This window comes from Protomyctophum bolini, assembly GCF_963924005.1.
Source record: "Protomyctophum bolini genome assembly, chromosome: 6".
Classification (NCBI taxonomy): domain Eukaryota; kingdom Metazoa; phylum Chordata; class Actinopteri; order Myctophiformes; family Myctophidae; genus Protomyctophum; species Protomyctophum bolini.
Window position 1 is genome coordinate 31,172,040 of NC_137867.1, and position 18,773 is coordinate 31,190,812.

The 18,773-nt window shown below is 41.1% G+C and overlaps 1 protein-coding gene across 1 annotated transcript; it reads right to left on the reverse strand.

Annotated features, from left to right (window-relative positions):
- Positions 1–13,622: 13,622 nt before the first annotated feature.
- On the reverse strand, positions 13,623–17,996 carry got1l1 (glutamic-oxaloacetic transaminase 1 like 1; the record flags this gene model as incomplete). Its single annotated transcript, XM_080765757.1, has 8 exons — positions 13,623–13,762; positions 14,245–14,387; positions 14,698–14,863; positions 15,342–15,492; positions 16,185–16,402; positions 17,180–17,303; positions 17,492–17,673; positions 17,846–17,996. The coding sequence occupies 8 exons, from the start codon at positions 17,994–17,996 to the stop codon at positions 13,623–13,625; spliced, it is 1,275 nt and encodes a 424-aa protein (XP_080621883.1).
- Between the last annotated feature and the right edge of the window lie 777 nt (positions 17,997–18,773).

Genomic DNA, 18,773 nt, shown 5'->3' on the forward strand with positions numbered 1-18,773 from the left:
GCCTGCAGACCGATGTCAGGGTGCTGGAACAGGAAAACAACAGATGATTCCTTTGTTAAAATAATGTAGGCAGAGGAATTGATAAATAAGAATAAAAAATCTGCATGGTAATGTTGAATCAAAATGATGGTCTATATCAGCCGGTTTCATGGCTGCGGTGGATTCAAACCCCTATAAGTCTATAAACTCTGCAGTGGGCAGGTACTATTACTATATACCTATTTGATTATGCCCAGCTTTGTCTGTTTGTTTGCTGATCACCCCATAGCGATGATTTGATTGGCTGAGCAAAGTACAGGATAAAAGTGGGCGCAAGCACACTGTCGCGTCAAAAAACACCTAGTTCAAGCATCTCTTGTGGGGTTTTAAACAGCTGGTGGATGGAAATGATGCTCACGCGCGGCTTCAGTTTCTATGCACGGTTTCTATGCGCAGCTTCTACAAGTTGAAGCTGCGTTTAAGTGTCATTTCCATCCACCAGCTGTTTAAAACCCCGGAAGAAATGCCTGGAGTCTGAACTAGGCGTTTTCTTGCAGCCTCTTGACATGAATATCTGCCTACACCCAGTGAGGGCAGAAAAATGAAGATGCCAAAAGTGATTGGTCGGAATGACATTTGTGATGATTTGATTGGCTGTGCATGGAATGTGATGTATGATGATAAGATCTCCCCTCACTTCACACAAGTGTGATGTTTTAGGGTCGATAGCCCCTCCTATGTCTAACCCAAAATTTGTCCCAACAAATTAAATGCCATTGACAATGCATGGACAATTTTGAGTGTTTGTGTTTGTGTAACACAAACATTGAAGACGAGGGTGAGGACGCAAATTCTGATTGGCCGGAATGAGATGATGTATGATGATAAGAGCGCCCCACTTCACACCCGAAATCATACAGTTAATATGTGTGTGTATCTGTGTGTGTGTGTGTGTGTGTGTGTGTGTGTGTGTGTGTGTGTGTGTGTGTGTGTGTGTGTGTGTGTGTGTGTGTGTGTGCGTGCACGCGTGCGTGCGCACGTTAGGTTGCGCAACAGTGACACACTGACACTTGAAGTGAAAACCAACCAAACGCTATTTTCGTGCTCGGACACAGCCAACCAGGGACGGACCCAGTCGCTCTAATCTACAACAAAGTCATATAGTCTTCGATACCAAATCTACACCAATTGAGTGTGGGGAATAGGGATGCTACAGTATATCAAGTATTTAACTCTGGGAACAGTATAGTACACCTAGGCTGGTTCATCATCTAAAGTCAGATGTATATTTGGCAGATGAATGAACTGATGAGGAATGCTGGCTCTGTAGTGGAGTTAAACTGGACAATCTGGAGGTGGTTCCAGAGGGAAGGATGAGGAGGACGATGGATACTGATCAACCCTCCCTCACACATATTAGATGTATGCCCATATTACTGGTAGAGATTGATACTTGCATGCATATAATAGTAGTAAGTAGTAGTAGTAGTAGTAGTAGTAGTAGTAATATTTATTTATTTTTTATTTAACCTTTATTTAACCAGTCTCATTTAAAGTGGGAACTGGCCAAGAGGCAGAAATAAAATTATACTTCAATACTACATGACATGTCACATTATAGAACAGCAAATAAAACACTAAAAACATCCATGATAAACCTCAGGTAGGCTACCTATAAACAAATCACTAAAGTGCTAAGTAGTATAGTAGCCTAATAATAATATAACTGCTGGTTGATCATTCTTCTTGTGCAATTATTCTGGCACGGCAATATAAGAGGTAAAAACATGCAATCAATCAATCAACCAACCAATCAATCAATCATGAGTAGTCTACATGTATTGCTGATATAAACTATCTAATTAATTAGGCTACTTTAGCCTTAGGCTGTAGCAGCCTAAATTGTAGTCATAGCACGTCATAGTACATATGTATAGCATAGTAGTATATATATGTAGGCCTATAGTTTATATGTATAGTTTCATTATATAGATATTCCACTGTTACTTTCTTAGCTTACGCATGTTTCATGATAAATGTTTTTATGTGATGTATTCCCATGCTTTTTTGTTCTTGCTTAATGTAAATCGCTCTGGATTAAGAGCGTCTGCTAAATGCCTAAATTGTAAATTGTACATTTTAAATTGTAAATTATTCAAATTATTAAAGGACCATATATGTTTTGCTTATATAACAAGATCCTGGGAGGCTGTATTCAGAAAACAAGCAGTGTCATATAGGCTACATCAAGAATGGAAATATAAATAGAATGTTAAACCTACCGGTCCGTATACGGTATACAGTTCGGAATAGAGTGTCGATAAACCGTCACTTCTCCCTGCGTCCAGAGCATAGACTGGTCCAGAGTCAACAGAGGCAAGCAAACCCAGCCAGCAGCCACAGCGTGGTCTGAGAGCTGAGCAAAGCTGCACCTTGATTGCCTCCTACTCTGACTGGTGTTTGTTGAGAATGGGCACGGAAACATCATGCTCTCGGTCGCAGAAATGAACGGGTAGGCTTGTGTTATTTTAAGTGTAAAGTTTTTTGTTATAGGCTATGCAAATTAACGAATTAATTAACTAGTTAGCATGTCGATGTCGTGTCACACGTGGTTCCCAAATACATGAACAGTAGTCTACCGGGGAGAACGGGGTAGGAAGATAGGCTTTAGTTTAGAGGCCTATATGAGACATTTTTCATTTAAGTTTTCCACCTGGAAGCAAGGCAAAATGAGATAGAAGTCAAAATCTTAGCCTTGGAACATGACTGTCATGATTGAAATGAATAAAGTAGCGTCATGTGAACCATGGTTGGCTATCAAAATATAAACATCTACCTAGCCCCGCAAGCAGAACCCAAATGTAGTAAAGTTTCTGACACTTTGATTACTTTACCCATTGGGTCCTGTTTCACGCTGGGCTGCCGCCAGTTACGCACACACAAATACAATGTAAACACGCCATGAGAAACGATTCTGCGCGCTTTTACCATGTTTTTTCATGTGTTGACTTACGAATGTGCGAACTATAAGTAGGCTACCTTACATACCATACCGACACATCTCCTGTGTCGCGGAAGCCGTTAAGTATTTTTAATCCATGATTGATTAAAAATGTCGCTTCTTCCTACCTTGTTTATTGACACCTCATTGTACCGCCTATCTGGCTAGCTAGTGGTGCTATAGCTATGACGGAGCAGATCAAAGGCAGGGACGTAGCCCGCAAAGCCAACCGCACATCGGGAGGCGGTACAATAAACGGTAAATAAACAAGAAGAAATCAAAGCGACATTTTTAATCAAACATGGATTAAAAATACTTAACGGCTTCCGCGACACAGGAGATTTTATCAGAGGTATGTAAGGTACTTATAGTTCGCACATTCGTAAGCAAACACAGGAAACAACGTGGTAATAGCGCGCCGATCGACGAAACGATGAGTTTGTTTATATCCGCGTTCCAACAATCGCATTAGAAAATCTTAGCATGGCCAGGAACCCTATATAAAGCGACAATCAAATTTCATAAAAGCTTTATGTAGGGTTCCGAGAGGGGCTAACATCTACCCTGCTTATTTCAGGATGTCTTCTATAAATAGAAATTAAGCATTATGACAAAGGCCAGGATCATATCAAATTATGGCTTATTAAAACTTATCAAACGTATAATATAATTTTATATTTCATTTCCCTTTTGCTAATAGTCTTATTTCTTTTAACGGTTTTAAACAATATAAAGTAAATTAAATAAAGTTTGTTATTCTTTTTTTATGATCAGTAGGCCTACTTTATTTAGATTATTTTTTACAAACACAGAAAACAGAAAATCCAAACACAAGCAACAACAGAAGTATTCATGGGCATTATGAATGGACATTATTAACACAGAAACATAATATAAAACAAGGATAAACAAGATAAACAAATAAAAATAAATCAAATAAAGTTTATACTTGCAATACTTGCAATAGAACCCCAGCTCCAACTCAGCAGACCAGGGAGGCAACAAGTCACGCCAAGAGAGCTAGCTCCCTTGGGGGAGCAAGTTACGGCCGGGTCTATTGCAGGATCGTTACAATATACAATATAGTAAACTTCTCTTAAATTAGTATTAAAGGACCTTCAACATAATGAGTAGCAAAGACATAATAAAAAAATCACACCTGTGTGAAGTGAACGGTGCAACTGTACCGTGTGGGCATCCCCTGGGGGTCCCCGCAACATCCAGACCCTCAGGAACGCGCACAGGGGAGCAGCCTAATTCCGGCGATCCGCCCCGTGTCTGAAACCGTCGAGAAATGACAGTTACAGTGTGGGGGTCCCCGAAACATCAATGCGCCCAGGGGGCCGGCCCAGTTCTGGCGAGCCATCCCGCGTCCGAAACAGTCGAGAAATGACAGAGAGGGTTAGACCCGGGGTGAGCGTGTTTTGTGAGTGCGATTTTCCATGGCAATTGGATACCTGCACATACATTCATGTGCATAATGGGCACCTGCATAATAAGCCCCTGGCAAACGGTCGCTTCTAAAACGGGTAGTCCCAATACTTGGCTGGTTACCGTCACGTGACCGGCATAAATTTCTGGTGGCGCAAAGCGTAGCTACTTTTGTGAATTCAATCGTTTTATTAGGTTAATATTGCTATATGTTTGTAACCGTGTTTGTAACCACTCGAGGCCCCAGCTTACCGGGTATTTTACACTGGCTGGGGGGTAGAAGACCCTCAGCTGCTCCTCGGGTCTGCCTACGCCCCCAGCCAGTGTAAAATACCCGGTAACCTGAGACCTCTCGTGGCTTATTGCTTAAATCTACAACACGATTGTGAGCTCTATTCTTGGCAACAATGTGTATCGATAGGGTGTGCGCCTCACCAGCTAACAAACAAGAGGAGGTTGATTCAACTGAAATTAACTGAAACCAGCGTGATCTGTTGGGAATTGATTACATGAAATCGTGAATACCAGAGAACTCTGCGGTTTACCAACTCACCGCAGCAAAAAGTCGAGAGAAACAAGTTTCAATGTCTTCAGTGCTATGCTAACATGCTGTCTTCATCAGTATAGTATGTCAAACCCTGTATGTTATAGTTAATTTGATCAAATTATTTTGTGCAATTAAATGGTTAGCTAGATAATGATAAAAAGATGAGTATATGAGAATAGATACCAATGATACTACCAATGATAATTATTATGTCATTCCTCTCTCTCTGTGAAGCAGGCTGTTATAGCACCATCATGTGGCCAATAAAAAAAAATGGGGCCTAGGTTCTTCCTTTGCCTACTGGGAGTGTTCGTGCAAAGTTTCACACGAGCTATAGACAGAATCATCATAACATCACCACAATCAAAAATGTAATTCCGGGTATATAACGTGTCATTCAAAACCCCGATAGGGTTGCTTAAAGACCCAGCCCCGCCCCCGCCTGTCTCTTTGCTCTGTGGTTACCAGACAGTCCAGACTGTCCTCTGAGGTGGAAGTCTGGTGACGATGTCACTGACGCAAGGTTACGAGTCCGTGGTGGGGCTCTGTGTTGGCTCTTAATTAAGCATGACTCAATGTAGCATTATCACTACTGAGGCAGAGAAATGTCTACAACTCGGGGTGCTCCAAACTTTTAGAGTCCCAGAGTTTTTACACTTACGGCAGCAGCGCCCTGGACAGTGTGTACACACAGTACAGACAGGCAGGGGAGGGTCTTTATACGCAACCCTATCGCGGTTTTGAATGACGCGTAGATGACGGGTAGATGTTGTCCTTGCTTACTGTAAGTCACTCTCGATTTAAGAGAGTCTGGTAAATGCCTAAATTGTATAACGCCAACAGTGTCTCATTGGAGCAGTATTATTCATGAACATTATTTCTGGTAGAACAGGACAATTTATATTGTTATTGACTATTATAAATAATATAATGTTTTGTTATAAATATCCACTTGTTGACAAGTAGAGAGGCAATGTTCTGTTATCTGTACACTTTTATATTGTGAAAACATCCATAGACATTCTATTCTGAAATACACATTCTGATCTGGTCTATATAGGCATACCGGTATATGTATTCATGAAAATCATATTCGCAAAGTTTCTTTGATTCAAAAATTAACACGCTGCAGGAAAAAGAAAATGCTACACTGGTGCTTTAAGGCCCAGGTTATACGTACATGGATCTTTTGCAAAACGGATATTTTCGTCCTCCGTTTTAGAAAAAAATCCCTGCCCATACGACAGCGATATCTGAGTCCACACACAAACGCTGTTTGCATTTTGCAAAAGATCCATATACATGTAGCCTGGGCCTAAAGCTAGTTGAACTGCACAGTTCGTAGTCACGATGCCATTAACATTTTTGTTTTTCCGTTTCGGCAACAAGTTGCCTTCTAGTTCTAACTCAGACAACATTTTATGGTTCTGATTGTTATGTGTACAACATAAGTATATCATGAACTATATTGGATAGAAAAGCATGACATAATAACACCTCTGACATGCATCCTTACTGCTCAAATATTGTGTCACAAATTCTGAAAGCAAAGTGATTGATACAGACAAGTCATGATTACTCTTAAGACACAGATTGTGCTCTTTTTCCCCCCCAAGAAGACTGTAAATACATCATGGATTTAAATAAATGTAGCAACCGTTTCCAGTCCTTATTGGCTACTAAAACAGCATTTTAGAGCCAAGCTTGGCATAAGAAACATGAAAATATCTAATGCTGTATCACTAACCTCAATTGTGTTCCAGGTTTCAATAGAACCTTAAAAAGTAAAAACCTTGAAGTCAGTGTGCAAACTGCCTTTCTTAATTAAACAGTTCAATAGAAACATTCCATATTACATAATATCGGTGCATTGCAAGCGAATACATTGTGAATAGTTTCAATGAATGCATTGAGGAAAAATATTCCCTATGAGGCAGTTCTCTGGGCAATATCAGTAGAAGGCGCAGTGGAGTAAATAAAAGTTTTTTTTTTCCCGGCGGAAACAAAATCCCCTTTTGGCCAAAAAGAACAGTTTATACAGTACCTGTGGTGGGGGGCTCAGAGTGCTTCCACTAAGGAAAGTAGGCTTTCTAATGACACAACCCGCCTTTGTTTTGGTGATTAGCAAAAACGTTATTTTTATTTACGCAAAGAGGAGAGGCTGGTCTGCATTCATGCGAGCGGCGGAAGTTGAGAGTAACATGGCTCTAAATGCAACGCATTAGAGCTATGGATCAGAGCTAAGGTAGTATGTCTGCAAATACATACTGTAAGTATTCACTCATCATCATTGCCATTGCAGACAGTGCATTCTCCTGCCAATGGATTAAGACACAGTTGAAGACCATAATGTTTTTGTTCCTCTTCAAAAAGAGATCTAAAAACGATGTTCTGAATCATCCAAGTTACATAAAACCGCTCCAGAGATACAGTAAATGGTAAAAGATGTTGATTACTGTATGTCTTGTCTTGTTTACAAAGGGACTCCTCAGATCACCATCTTGACGGGCATCATGCTGTGACAATCGACAGTGTTGCTACCCTGACAGGAGCTGTTGTCTGGTAAGTGTTTGGCGGGTGTCGCTACCCACACGTTTAGCTGTGTTAATCCACAATTCCACTATTGCACGATTCAAGTTATACCTTGTTGTAAAGGTGACTAATCAACGGCAAAAAATATATTTTGGTAATTCACCTGTTGTGCATTATAATATACCAGTAAGGTCGCCTGCACGCATCCGCCTGGGTGATGGCAGACTGCTGGGCGAGTGCTGGTGCTTTGGCATGGGGATCAGATCAACATATGGAATTAATTCTGTACTGGCCATATATGGAGCGTATCTTGAGTGTACAGGGTTTGATGAGGTCAGTTCAACATATGGAATGTCAGAACAGGTCAGCTCCATATATGGAGATCTGAGGGTGGCAGTGGAGGCAGTGTCTTGAGTCTACAAGGTTTGATGAGAGCCCAGGTAGGGCCGGGCCTTAATTTTCGGGCGCAGCTGCACTAATAACTTTGGAGGCGTGCCCATATAGAGTTTGAATGGACAGGTATCAGTCAAAAGGGAGACATCAAAGAGGAAGGACGGGTGGGGGTGGATCAACATATGGAATGTCAGAACAGGTCAGCTCCATATATGGAGATCTAAGGGTTTGAGGTCAGATGTAGATTTGCTGGCCGGCTCCATATATGCAGATCTAGGTGATGATCCAGTCTTCTCCATGTATGGATATCCAGGGTTTGAGGAGGTCAGTGTTGTGATCTTCAATTTCAAGACGGCCACTCATGAACCCGGATTGAGAAGCTATATTAAGCTGTATTAGCATGACAAGTCAACGGATACTATTACTTAGGATGAAAATTTATAATTTTGTATAGTATGTAACAGATACTTGATACAATGTACTTTCTGTCACGTGGTAAGATGGCTGTATCAATGGCTGAGTAAACAATCTACACGCTAACGCTGGCATCGAAAGCTGCAGCCCGTAGAAGTGCACCCGCCACGTGGGCAGTCCTACCTATAAACAAACTTCCTAATCGGGGTCGCGGCTTCCTAATCGGGGGTGTGGAATTAAGCCACTTGTTGCGAACGCATTGAGCACTTACTATGAGACCTAGCAGATCATGTCTGTCTGTCTGTCTGTCCGTGTGTCACACTTTTGTGCCCATATATGGAGCTGCTTTGGGGAATTAAGCCACTTGTTGCGAACGCAGTGAGCACTTACTATGAGACCTAGCAGATCATGTCTGTCTGTCTGTCTGTCTGTCTGTCTGTCTGTGTGTCCGTGTGTCCGTGTGTCTGTCCCGCTATCCAAATATGGAGTGTGTTGCATCAGCAATCACTCAGCTCCTATTATGGGCACAAAAGGGGCCAGGTCCACTCAGCTCCATATATGGGCACAAAAGGGGCCAGGTCTACTCAGCTCCATATATGGGCACAAAAGGGGCCAGGTCCACTCAGCTCCATATATGGGCACAAAAGGGACTGTTTTCACTAATTTCACAGTACTACACAGTTCTCACTAATTCGTAATTTATTCTAATTGTTATTGCAATTTACGATCTGCGTTCGCTTCCCGCGTTCGCGCGTCTTACTCGTACAAATAGAGGTGTATGGACTTTGATGTTACTTGTGCACGGTCTGTCAGTCCCTTTCCTGTCTAAGGGCAGCCATTTATTCAGTAAACCTGTTTGTCTTAAAATTGATAAAGTACACAGTCACCAGAAGCAGGGACGTGTCTTTTCAATGAGTTGAACGTGTTTAAAATGTTTGGGTTTGGGCTTGTCTGATAAAATGCGAGGTGCGTGTCTAATAAAATCAAATATCTAATATTGAATCAAGCAACTTCGAAACGGTCTGGGGTGCACCAGACGTGTTTTACCCATTAAGACCTGAGGTCAATTCTACAAATGCCTTCTAAATCAGTATCAAATCAGAATCACACTTAAGATTTGTTGTGCCACCCTGCGAGCTTGTACATCTGCTATTTTTGAATGGCCAACGTAGAAATCTAAAATGGCACAGATGCTAGGAGGAAATGTGTGAAATTGTACTGTATACATGGACTTTGATGTATGTGCACCATCTGCGTCAGTCCCTTTCCTTTTTGAGGGCGGCCATTTACTCAGTAAACATGGTCGTCTTAAAATTGGAAGCTGTGATCTACTAAGTACACAAGGTCCTGTAGCAAGCACATATGTTTATACATGTGAGTGATGCTCACAGTAACTAATAGCATTGATGGATCTGGAGCGCATTCATGGAAGCTTTTGTTAAGCAGTTGGTGTGTGTTTGCCCAAAGCTTATCACTTCTATTGGTTTTCATCCCTTTAATTATGCATACAGTAGATGTTGTGTTTGCCTTCACTTGTATAACCACTGGTAAATTGGTCTGATTGGGATGTAATGTTTGAAATACAACCAAGACATTTTGATGTAGAAAATACCTTCCGGTCACTATGGCTTATATGGCCTTTTAGAGGTACGTCCACTGGTATTTTTGATCTGAGCAATTTTGAGGCAGGAACAAATAAGCTTTCAGTTATCGAGGATCGAGCTCAAAACTTGTGTTCATATTTGCTCTTTATTTGTATTTCAAAGGGTCTGATTGGGCTATAATGTTTGAAATATAATCAAGAATTAAATAAAGTAATTTTGAGGCAGACAAAAACAGTCAAATAGGAGCTGCGATCACTTTAAAAAAATATATTTCATGGCTTATATTTTCCCTATAACCTACAGGTATACAATATATAATCTTTGAAATATCATCTCCAGGAATGAAATAATAAAAAGAATCGCGTGTGGAAATCACGTGATTGCAAAAGAAATAAACAGCGACCATCCACTTCCATGTGTTATCGCATTTTCTTTAAATGGCTTTATCTCGCCTCTTTTCTTCTCGTCATTTTTGGCCAGCAATGCTATTTTCAACGGGGTCGGATGGTCGCTCTGAGAATTTAAATTGTTTTTGTGGAAGCACAGAGAAACCTCTGTTTTTTTAAATCAATGATCGGGGGATTGATCATATTGGAGATAAATATTCTTTGACTACTTCAAAAGGTAAGGAGGCAGGGGCTGAATAATGTATTCATTTAGTTGGCAGTGAATTAGTTAAAGTCATTAGCCAATTGAGCCAGTAGTCAGTTGAGTCATATTAAACTGGTGAAATGGACTGTTTAATCTATGGCATCCATCCATCCATCTTCAACCGCTTATCCGTAGTCGGGTCGCGGGGGAAACGGCTCCACCAGAGTGCTCCAGACTTCCCTCTCCAGAACCACATTAGTGACTTCCTCCTGGGGGATCCCGAGACGTTCCAAGGCCAGTGAGTCGATGTGTTTCCTTCAACTGCGCGTTGGTCTGTCCCGGGGTCTCCTCCCAGTGGGACGTGCGGCGAGGACGCCCAAGAGGCAACCTAACCAGTTGCCCGAACCACCTAAGCTGGCTCCTTTCCAGGCGAAGGAGCAGCGATTCTACTCCTGAGTCTCTCTCGTGTACAATTATTATTTATTTGAAACACAAATGTTTATTAATCACATTAAACAGGCATATTAGTCAAATCCAAACACATATAAACATATAGTAATTACCTATATTCACGTATCAGATTAATACCTGATTGACAAAGTTACAAGCAGCTGTAGACATGCTAAACTGGCCGATTATAGCTTTAAACAACCTGTGTGCACTCCCAATCACACTCTGCACCCATTCACTTTTGCTCACAACACTGGCCTTCAGGCCTGGCAGAGATAACCAAAGTCCAACTTCCAATATCACAGTATCATAGTATGGCACAACTGTCATACTATGCCACAACTTCTTGGCAAAGAAACATTATAATAGTTTTATGCTTGTGGTAAGAACAAAATATACAGAATACTTGACTGATGCATTTAGATGCATGGATTACATGGTACAATACATCACTTTTACATGAAATATGTAGTACACAGAGTTGTACAGTAGTTGCCCACATTCATATATCATATGGCGAACATGTTGAACATTCAGTCGCAACACGACACGTTGTACGTCTTTTACGATGTTAAAGTGCAAAACAAAATGGCTATAGCAATAATTAAAACAAACTCTTCCATTGTAATACCAATAAAAATATTGTGTCTTACAGATATTTTGTTTGTACAGTATGTTCTTAAAGTTGGAGTACCGTGATTTTGTTCCCCCCTAAACATGTTCATCAGGTACTGATGATTAATTGATTATACTAGGAGGACGATAAAAATAAATGTACAGAAAGTGATAAAATTATGTTTTTATGTGGCCACACCCACAGTTCAAAAATACACAGGGAAGACATATTTGAATATTATAACCACACCTGGGGGTCTATTAGACTCTTGTTTTGTATGTGTCTATGGAGTAATTTGTAATGGGACTGATCGAGGGTACTGGGACGTAAGTCGGGACTTGATCACCGAGGCTGGGTCACCTGAGTGAGGGGTATGATGTTGGAAGACCCGAAACCCTGATGCATCCATGCGATGCATTTTTAGTTATAATAATTTACTCCATAAACACATACAAACCAAGTACAAAAATCACGGCACTCCATCTTTAAGTTATGGCATAGCCAGGCAGTGCTATAATCAAACCGTAATAAAGGTAAACTAGAAATGCACTCTGTCGAGGTGCCAACTTGCGCCTTGCACACAAGTAGGCCATACATGGTCTACTTGTGCTTAGTTACATCACCATCAACAACCAATAAGGGACCACCATTCTTACCCTGACATACATGCATACATGCATACATGCGCATACGCATACATGCATACATGCATACCCAAGCTGAACTAAACATACCTTAGTTACTTCATCAAGAATGGTGGTCCCTTTTTGGCCGGTGGACAACACCGACATACATACCCAGCTGATCGCAGTACTAAGTAATAACATCAATACAATTATACATTTTATATTACCAGCAATTTCACCCAATATTCAATATAAACGCATTAACAAACATTTAAAAGTACATCTTTACCGTAGCATAGACACCAAATCATGCCATCTCAGAACAGAGAGGGCATGTTCATGACTGTTACACAATTACTATTTGGATAGACATTTCTCCACTGACAGAGGCTATTTGAGCATGGGTCAGAATGATTTGTTCTACCATTCTGTACCATCTAAAATGGCAGCTAACCGTTGACTGAATGTGATTACAGTAGCTACATCAAACCTGAAACAGCACAAAATATCCTGTTCTGACCGGTGCCCTTCTGGGCACCGGTCTCCACCAGGAGGATAGGAGTGTGTGATGTTTGGCAAAATGTTTAGGAGTAATATAAACATGTTATTTTGTTTGTTTGTTTCTTGCAACAATTTTCTTCATTTTGTTTAGGAAATGCAGGGCCAGATCACTCATAGCATCTCTGAGGATAGAATTCTGGATGAGCAGGACATGTGCAGCATTTTGTACAAAACGGGCTACTCCTGAAAACTTAGCTAATCAGTGTACAATCTGAGAAATCCAACAGGCTCGTCTTGATCACATGACTACAGAGATCATGTGTACCGATTTGCGTGAGATTTGGATGAAATCTGTGCGTCTAACATAAACAATGTGTTTTGCAGAAATCGGCCTAATGGTGGCGCTATAACTGGCAGATGTGGAGGGATTCAGGGTAAATGTTTTTCCATGGCCTCTAGGGAGTGTGCATACATAAGTTGTCGTTGATCGGTAAAAACAGGAATTGTGCCACCGTGAGGTGGCATGTCGTCCTCGGCCTAGTGGAAATGTGTGTGTATAATTTCATGGAAATTGGACACTGTGTTTGTGATTTGTGGCATTTTGTTTGAAACGGACCAATTGTGAGCTTTGGAAGCCAATCTTAGCCAATCAGGATGGAAGATGGGAAATTGTGCAGATCTGTGTTGATCACATGACTATGGAGATAGTGTATGCCGAATTGTGTGATGTATGGATCAAATGTGTACGTCTACAGACATGTGTTTTGCCTAAATCGGCCTCATGGTGGCGCTATAACAGGCCGTTGAGGAATATTTGGGGTCGTTTGCATCCAGGGAGTGTGTGTGGACAGTTTGGCATGGACGGAGTGCAAAACATACTCTCTCCCCATATGCCTTCGGCCTGGTGGAGACAATGACTCCCTCCTGTTGACAGGGATCAGATTGGAGATGTCAGGGCCTGGTGGATGGACTCTGCTATGTAGTCCAGGCTGCCTCTGTTGATTGCACTCACATTGATGCAGCCATTAGGAAGCAGATAGATGTGTCTCCTCTGTGATAGAAAATCCACCTGTTGAGCTTAATTAGAAGGTAAAACAGGCTTAAGCATGACCGAGTTTATAGTGTTTTTTGTTTTTGTTTTTACTATAGCTTGGTTAAACTAAAGTAGCCTATTCAATAATTGATGACTAAAGCTGGAACATGTGAAGGCTGTGTCTTTCATTCAATATTGAGAAATGGATGTGAGCCTATGTTTTCAACATGTTAATGTGAAAAAGATTCTCCCCTGAACCCTTTTCTGACACGTACATGAATGAATAATTAATCCGAATGTGTGTCTCCATGTGTAGCCAGATTAAGCGGTAGAATGCAGAAAAACTAGAGCATCTATTGAGATGTCATTCGTTACACCGACCAAGCAACGTACTTTCCAATGACAGAAGAGATGTGTTTGTCAGATGTTCGTTTTAGATACCCCTAAGCATAAATAAACGTATCTATGGTCCCAAGGTTCTTTGATAGTCAATGTTTTACATGATATAAAAGCTGATGCACCTTACCGTTCAAACCGGTGTAACTGTACAGACCACCTTGTTGAGTAAGGTGATTCCAGCAGCCAGGACACCCCAGAAGTCTCAATCTTTCTCTCAACCTCTCCCTGATTAGCATACACCTTTCCACCATGTGCTTAAGTCCTTCCTGCCTAGGAGGTAGAGTTGGCAACATACAGTTTCAGAATGACAAATATCATTTTTTTTATTGCATGAATATCATTACCTTGTTCATAATTCAGTATCTCTATTATTACAGAATTCAGTTGACAGCAGTGATTGTATTAGACACAAATATGTTGACTGTCATGATGCATGATGCTGATGATGCTGATTACAATTATTTATTTCTCAAAAACATGGCTCATATTTTCTTATTTGTCTTAAAAAAATAGTTAGTGAATAGTGGGTCCGGGAAGACAGTTTGGGAGACTAAAGTAGTGAAAAGATGTAGTAACTCACCACTCAATGAGGTGGGCAGGGTTACTTAGCACTGTAGCAACAATCCGCGCTCCCCCTGCAGCTGGCTGGGCCCCTAGTGCACTGATCAGTTGGTCTGCTTGAGATTGCACAGCTAAAAGGATGGAGTTGTTCTTTAGGACACATATGAGGTGTCCAACACCCTCACCTGAAGGACGGGAGTATAAGATGAAGTGATATGACCCAATAATAGAGGGTTAATTATGCAATACTTTGTCTCATGACAGTAAATGTGAAAACCTGGTGTGAAAAAAAGAATTGGTTGATGATGGAGAACACTATGCAATGCTTTGTTCTGCCCTTTAGATCTGGGATGTCATACTGAGGCACAGCTTCATTTGATATTATTCAGATCAGAATCTTTCAAATCAGAATCTTTGTTGCCTTTTCTATCTGAAAAATTGCGCAAAGACTGTAGTTTTGTCCAATACATCCGAGGTGACGGCTTGCTCCACATGTCACTGTGCGAGGCTGGAATACCCGGATGAACAGGCTCTATTAGCTCAATGGTAAAACATGTCCGCACATGCACAGATCCGGGGTAGAAGAGGAAAGCTGCTTTGCAGTGCAGCATTGTCCTGGACAAATGACTGACATCTACTGTATATTATACATCACTTTCTCACCGTACAATCCAAAGCAGTGGGAAAATGATTGGGCGCAGAGCAGCTCTATCCCCAGTGATGCACAGTATTGCACAGGCCAAGCATCTCGCTCTAGGTCACCATAACATAATCCATGTTCAGGCAGTAACAGAAAAGGAAAAAGCCTACGTCTCTAATTTAGAGAGAGGAAAGAGGGAGCATAGTAAGAATAGTTAGTGAAGAGTTCATTCATAGTCATACCTCGTCGCACAGCAGGATCACTCAGATTTTCCAACAAGCATATTTAATGTGCAATAAAGCATTAATTGATTAGGCTTTATTCTGGTAACAGTGATATTATTCTTCATGAATTATAGGACTCCTTGCTGCGCAATATTTCTGTCTCATTTACAATTTACAATTTAGGCATTTAGCAGACTTCTTAATCCAGGCGATTTACATTAAGCAAGAACAAAAAGCATGGCAATACATCATACATAAAAAAGTAGTTATCATGAATCATACATAAGATAGTATAAGAACGTGTACAGTGGAATATCTATATAATGAGACTGCATACAGAAAATGTAAAGTTTACATAAAATGCTGTCTAAGTCTACATAAAATGCTATCTAAGTCTCATTATGAACTGACTGTGATTTTATAGTTTTTATGGTGTTTAGTATTGTAGTGTTTTAGCAATCTTTTAACTAGGAGTAGTTTTAGATTAACCTGACTCCGCCAGATGGAGGCGGTATTGAGTTCACAATACAGACTCAATCTGGCGGAGTCAGGTTAGTTTTAGATAGCCAGTGGAACGAAATTTTGTTAATTTATTATGTTAAATTGAATGATAATATATATATTAGACAAAATGTCAGTTACCATAATGAGCTGTGCAATCAGTTTCCAGTCATTGTGGGACAGTTGTGCCCCAGTAGGGTAGTGAGCAGAGGCTGACAGCATGATAATGCTCTGTTCAGGAGCCATCTCCAGATCCTCTAGCATCTTCTCCAAACAAATGTCCCGCCTCTCAGCATCCCAGTAACGATACTGACGGATATCTTGGAATCCTGCTGCCTGTAAGATACTCACCAGTGAGTCTGTAGAGATGATGAATAGGCTTAAGTCATTTCTCATCAACACTTAAAGCCTGCATTGTATGCATTGTTTGTAACCTCTGTTAAACAACAACACTGATTTTGTTCACGCAGTGATTGAAGAAAGGCTATTCTCAAATGTAGCCTATTTTATTTTATTTATTTGCCTGGTCAGACCTCGAACAGCATGTGGCAGCCAGATGAGCTTCATGCATTTCTAGACAAGTTAGACATTTGTCTCAAAAAGTGGCTTACTTTTTTTTGCGTGGGTCAGCAAGATTTGTTCTACCATATTGTACCATCTAAAATGGCAGCTAACCTTTGACTGCATGCAATTACAGTAGCTGCATCAAACCTAAAACCGCACAAAATATCCTGTCCCGACATGAAAGAATGACATGCCTTTGGGGCTTTTTTAGGCCTTTATTGATAGGTAGTGATAGTAGAGTGACAGGAAATGGGGAGAGAGATGGGGGGACACACGCAGCAAAGGTAGTCAGGATCGGGACTCGAACCTGTGACACGCGGATTACCAGCTTGAGCCTACTGTAGGTGCCTGGACCGCAAGGCCGGCCCGGGCTGTCCTCGCTTACATTTCAAAAGGTTGTAAATACTGGAGGAAAAACGTACTATATCATATACATACATGTAGGCTACTACCATGTGTGTATTGTGTGGGGGGGATTATTATGTAAGGGCGAGACTTGCTATACAGGAACATAACTAAACATATTTTAAGGTCAGATTTATTAATTTTATTAGTTAAAATGTTTTACCCACCATCACACGGTGAGGAGAGATAGACTGGCCCACACCAAGCAGCACTGACATTGTACCAGTGTGTCAAAAGTTCAGCTCCCAAACGCACTGCACCAGTGCATCCAACAGTCTGGATACCCAACACCTGGAAGCGTAATGTCAGCCTGTGATTAACATTTCTTAACAAGTTGGTATTTAACATGATGCGACTAAATTTAATCAACTTTAAGCTGAATTATCTTCATAATTTGTGAAGGTTTTAACTGTAAACCTAAACAAGTTTGGAAGACTTGAATATACCATGTGTTGACTGAGTAAGTACATTGTCATTACCCTGTTCTCCACTATTGCATTGGCTTTCTTCCCCAAAGCCAGCTCTATAGCTCTCCTGGTAAATTCTGTCTGGCCAAGGGAGGATGAATACCCTAATCGTAGAGTGGGATCTGCACTTATCTGTTGCCTTATTTTTCCGACAAGAGATGGCACAAAAGGTTGACCTTCCTCGTTGAGACACTCTTAAGAAACAAAAAAGAGCACTCCACATTAATTTCTTGCAACATAGTTTTTTTAAATTGCATGATCAGCATGGTAAAGATATTGACCCACACCACACCCCCCTTAAATAGAACAACTGATGTCAAACATGGTGGTGAGAACAGAACTGTGCGCAGAGATGAGCTGACTCACCTCTACCTGCCAGATACAGCTTACTGGCATGAGTGTCTTTCTTGAAGGAAGAAAATGATTTTGTTTCAGTGTTCACAGTTGCAGGTGGAGTGTTGATAAACACGGAGAGACTTTGGTTGACTCCATCACTGCTTCCATCTGACTGCCTCATTTTGTACCTTGTCCGCAAGCTGCAAAGGCTTTGTTTATAGGGCTGTTGCTACGCTACCAGACCACACTTATGGATACCGTTCCATGGCAACAGTTGTGTTGGATGGGTTTGCCAGCCTTTATCCCGGGTTTGATCAGCAATGGCATACAGTGTGAGATGTAATGGAATAGCCAACTGTTGTGTGAAATCTGTTGTTTAGTTAGGAATTGATTTTCCCGTCAATACACATGTTATACAGCAGAGAATTAAGGCTGGTAAAAAGGAACTAGTTGCCACAAGCCACTAGATGGCAGTAGATATCCAATTGAGGCAGTCAGTATAACCACTGCTGATCAAAAGTGGAGGTCCCTGCTCCCTACAGTACCATTTTTTTGTGGTGCAAGGAACAGCAATGTCCGTGTTAACCTACCTATGTGACTATGTATGTGACTATGAGTACCAGTAGGGGCAAAAGTGGCACTGTTGTGCCAGAAACGGAGAGAGAGAGAGAGTGCTGCATGCTGTTGCCTGCTAATGAGAGAGAGAGAGGGGGGGGGGCGAGTTGCAACACTCGGTTCACACGGGTGTAATTGTTTTATATCAACAGCACTATTAGTGAAACTGACAAACGTCATTTACTGGACACAAGTTTGTCAACTACTGGTAGTTTATTTTATGGTGTTTCTGAAACGTGTGCGTGCGTGTGTGCGACTGTGTGCGTCTGTGCGTGCGGCTTTCTGCCTGCTGTAACATCCTCTCATTTTGCTTCTATGCATAACCTAATGCCTGACTTGTGCT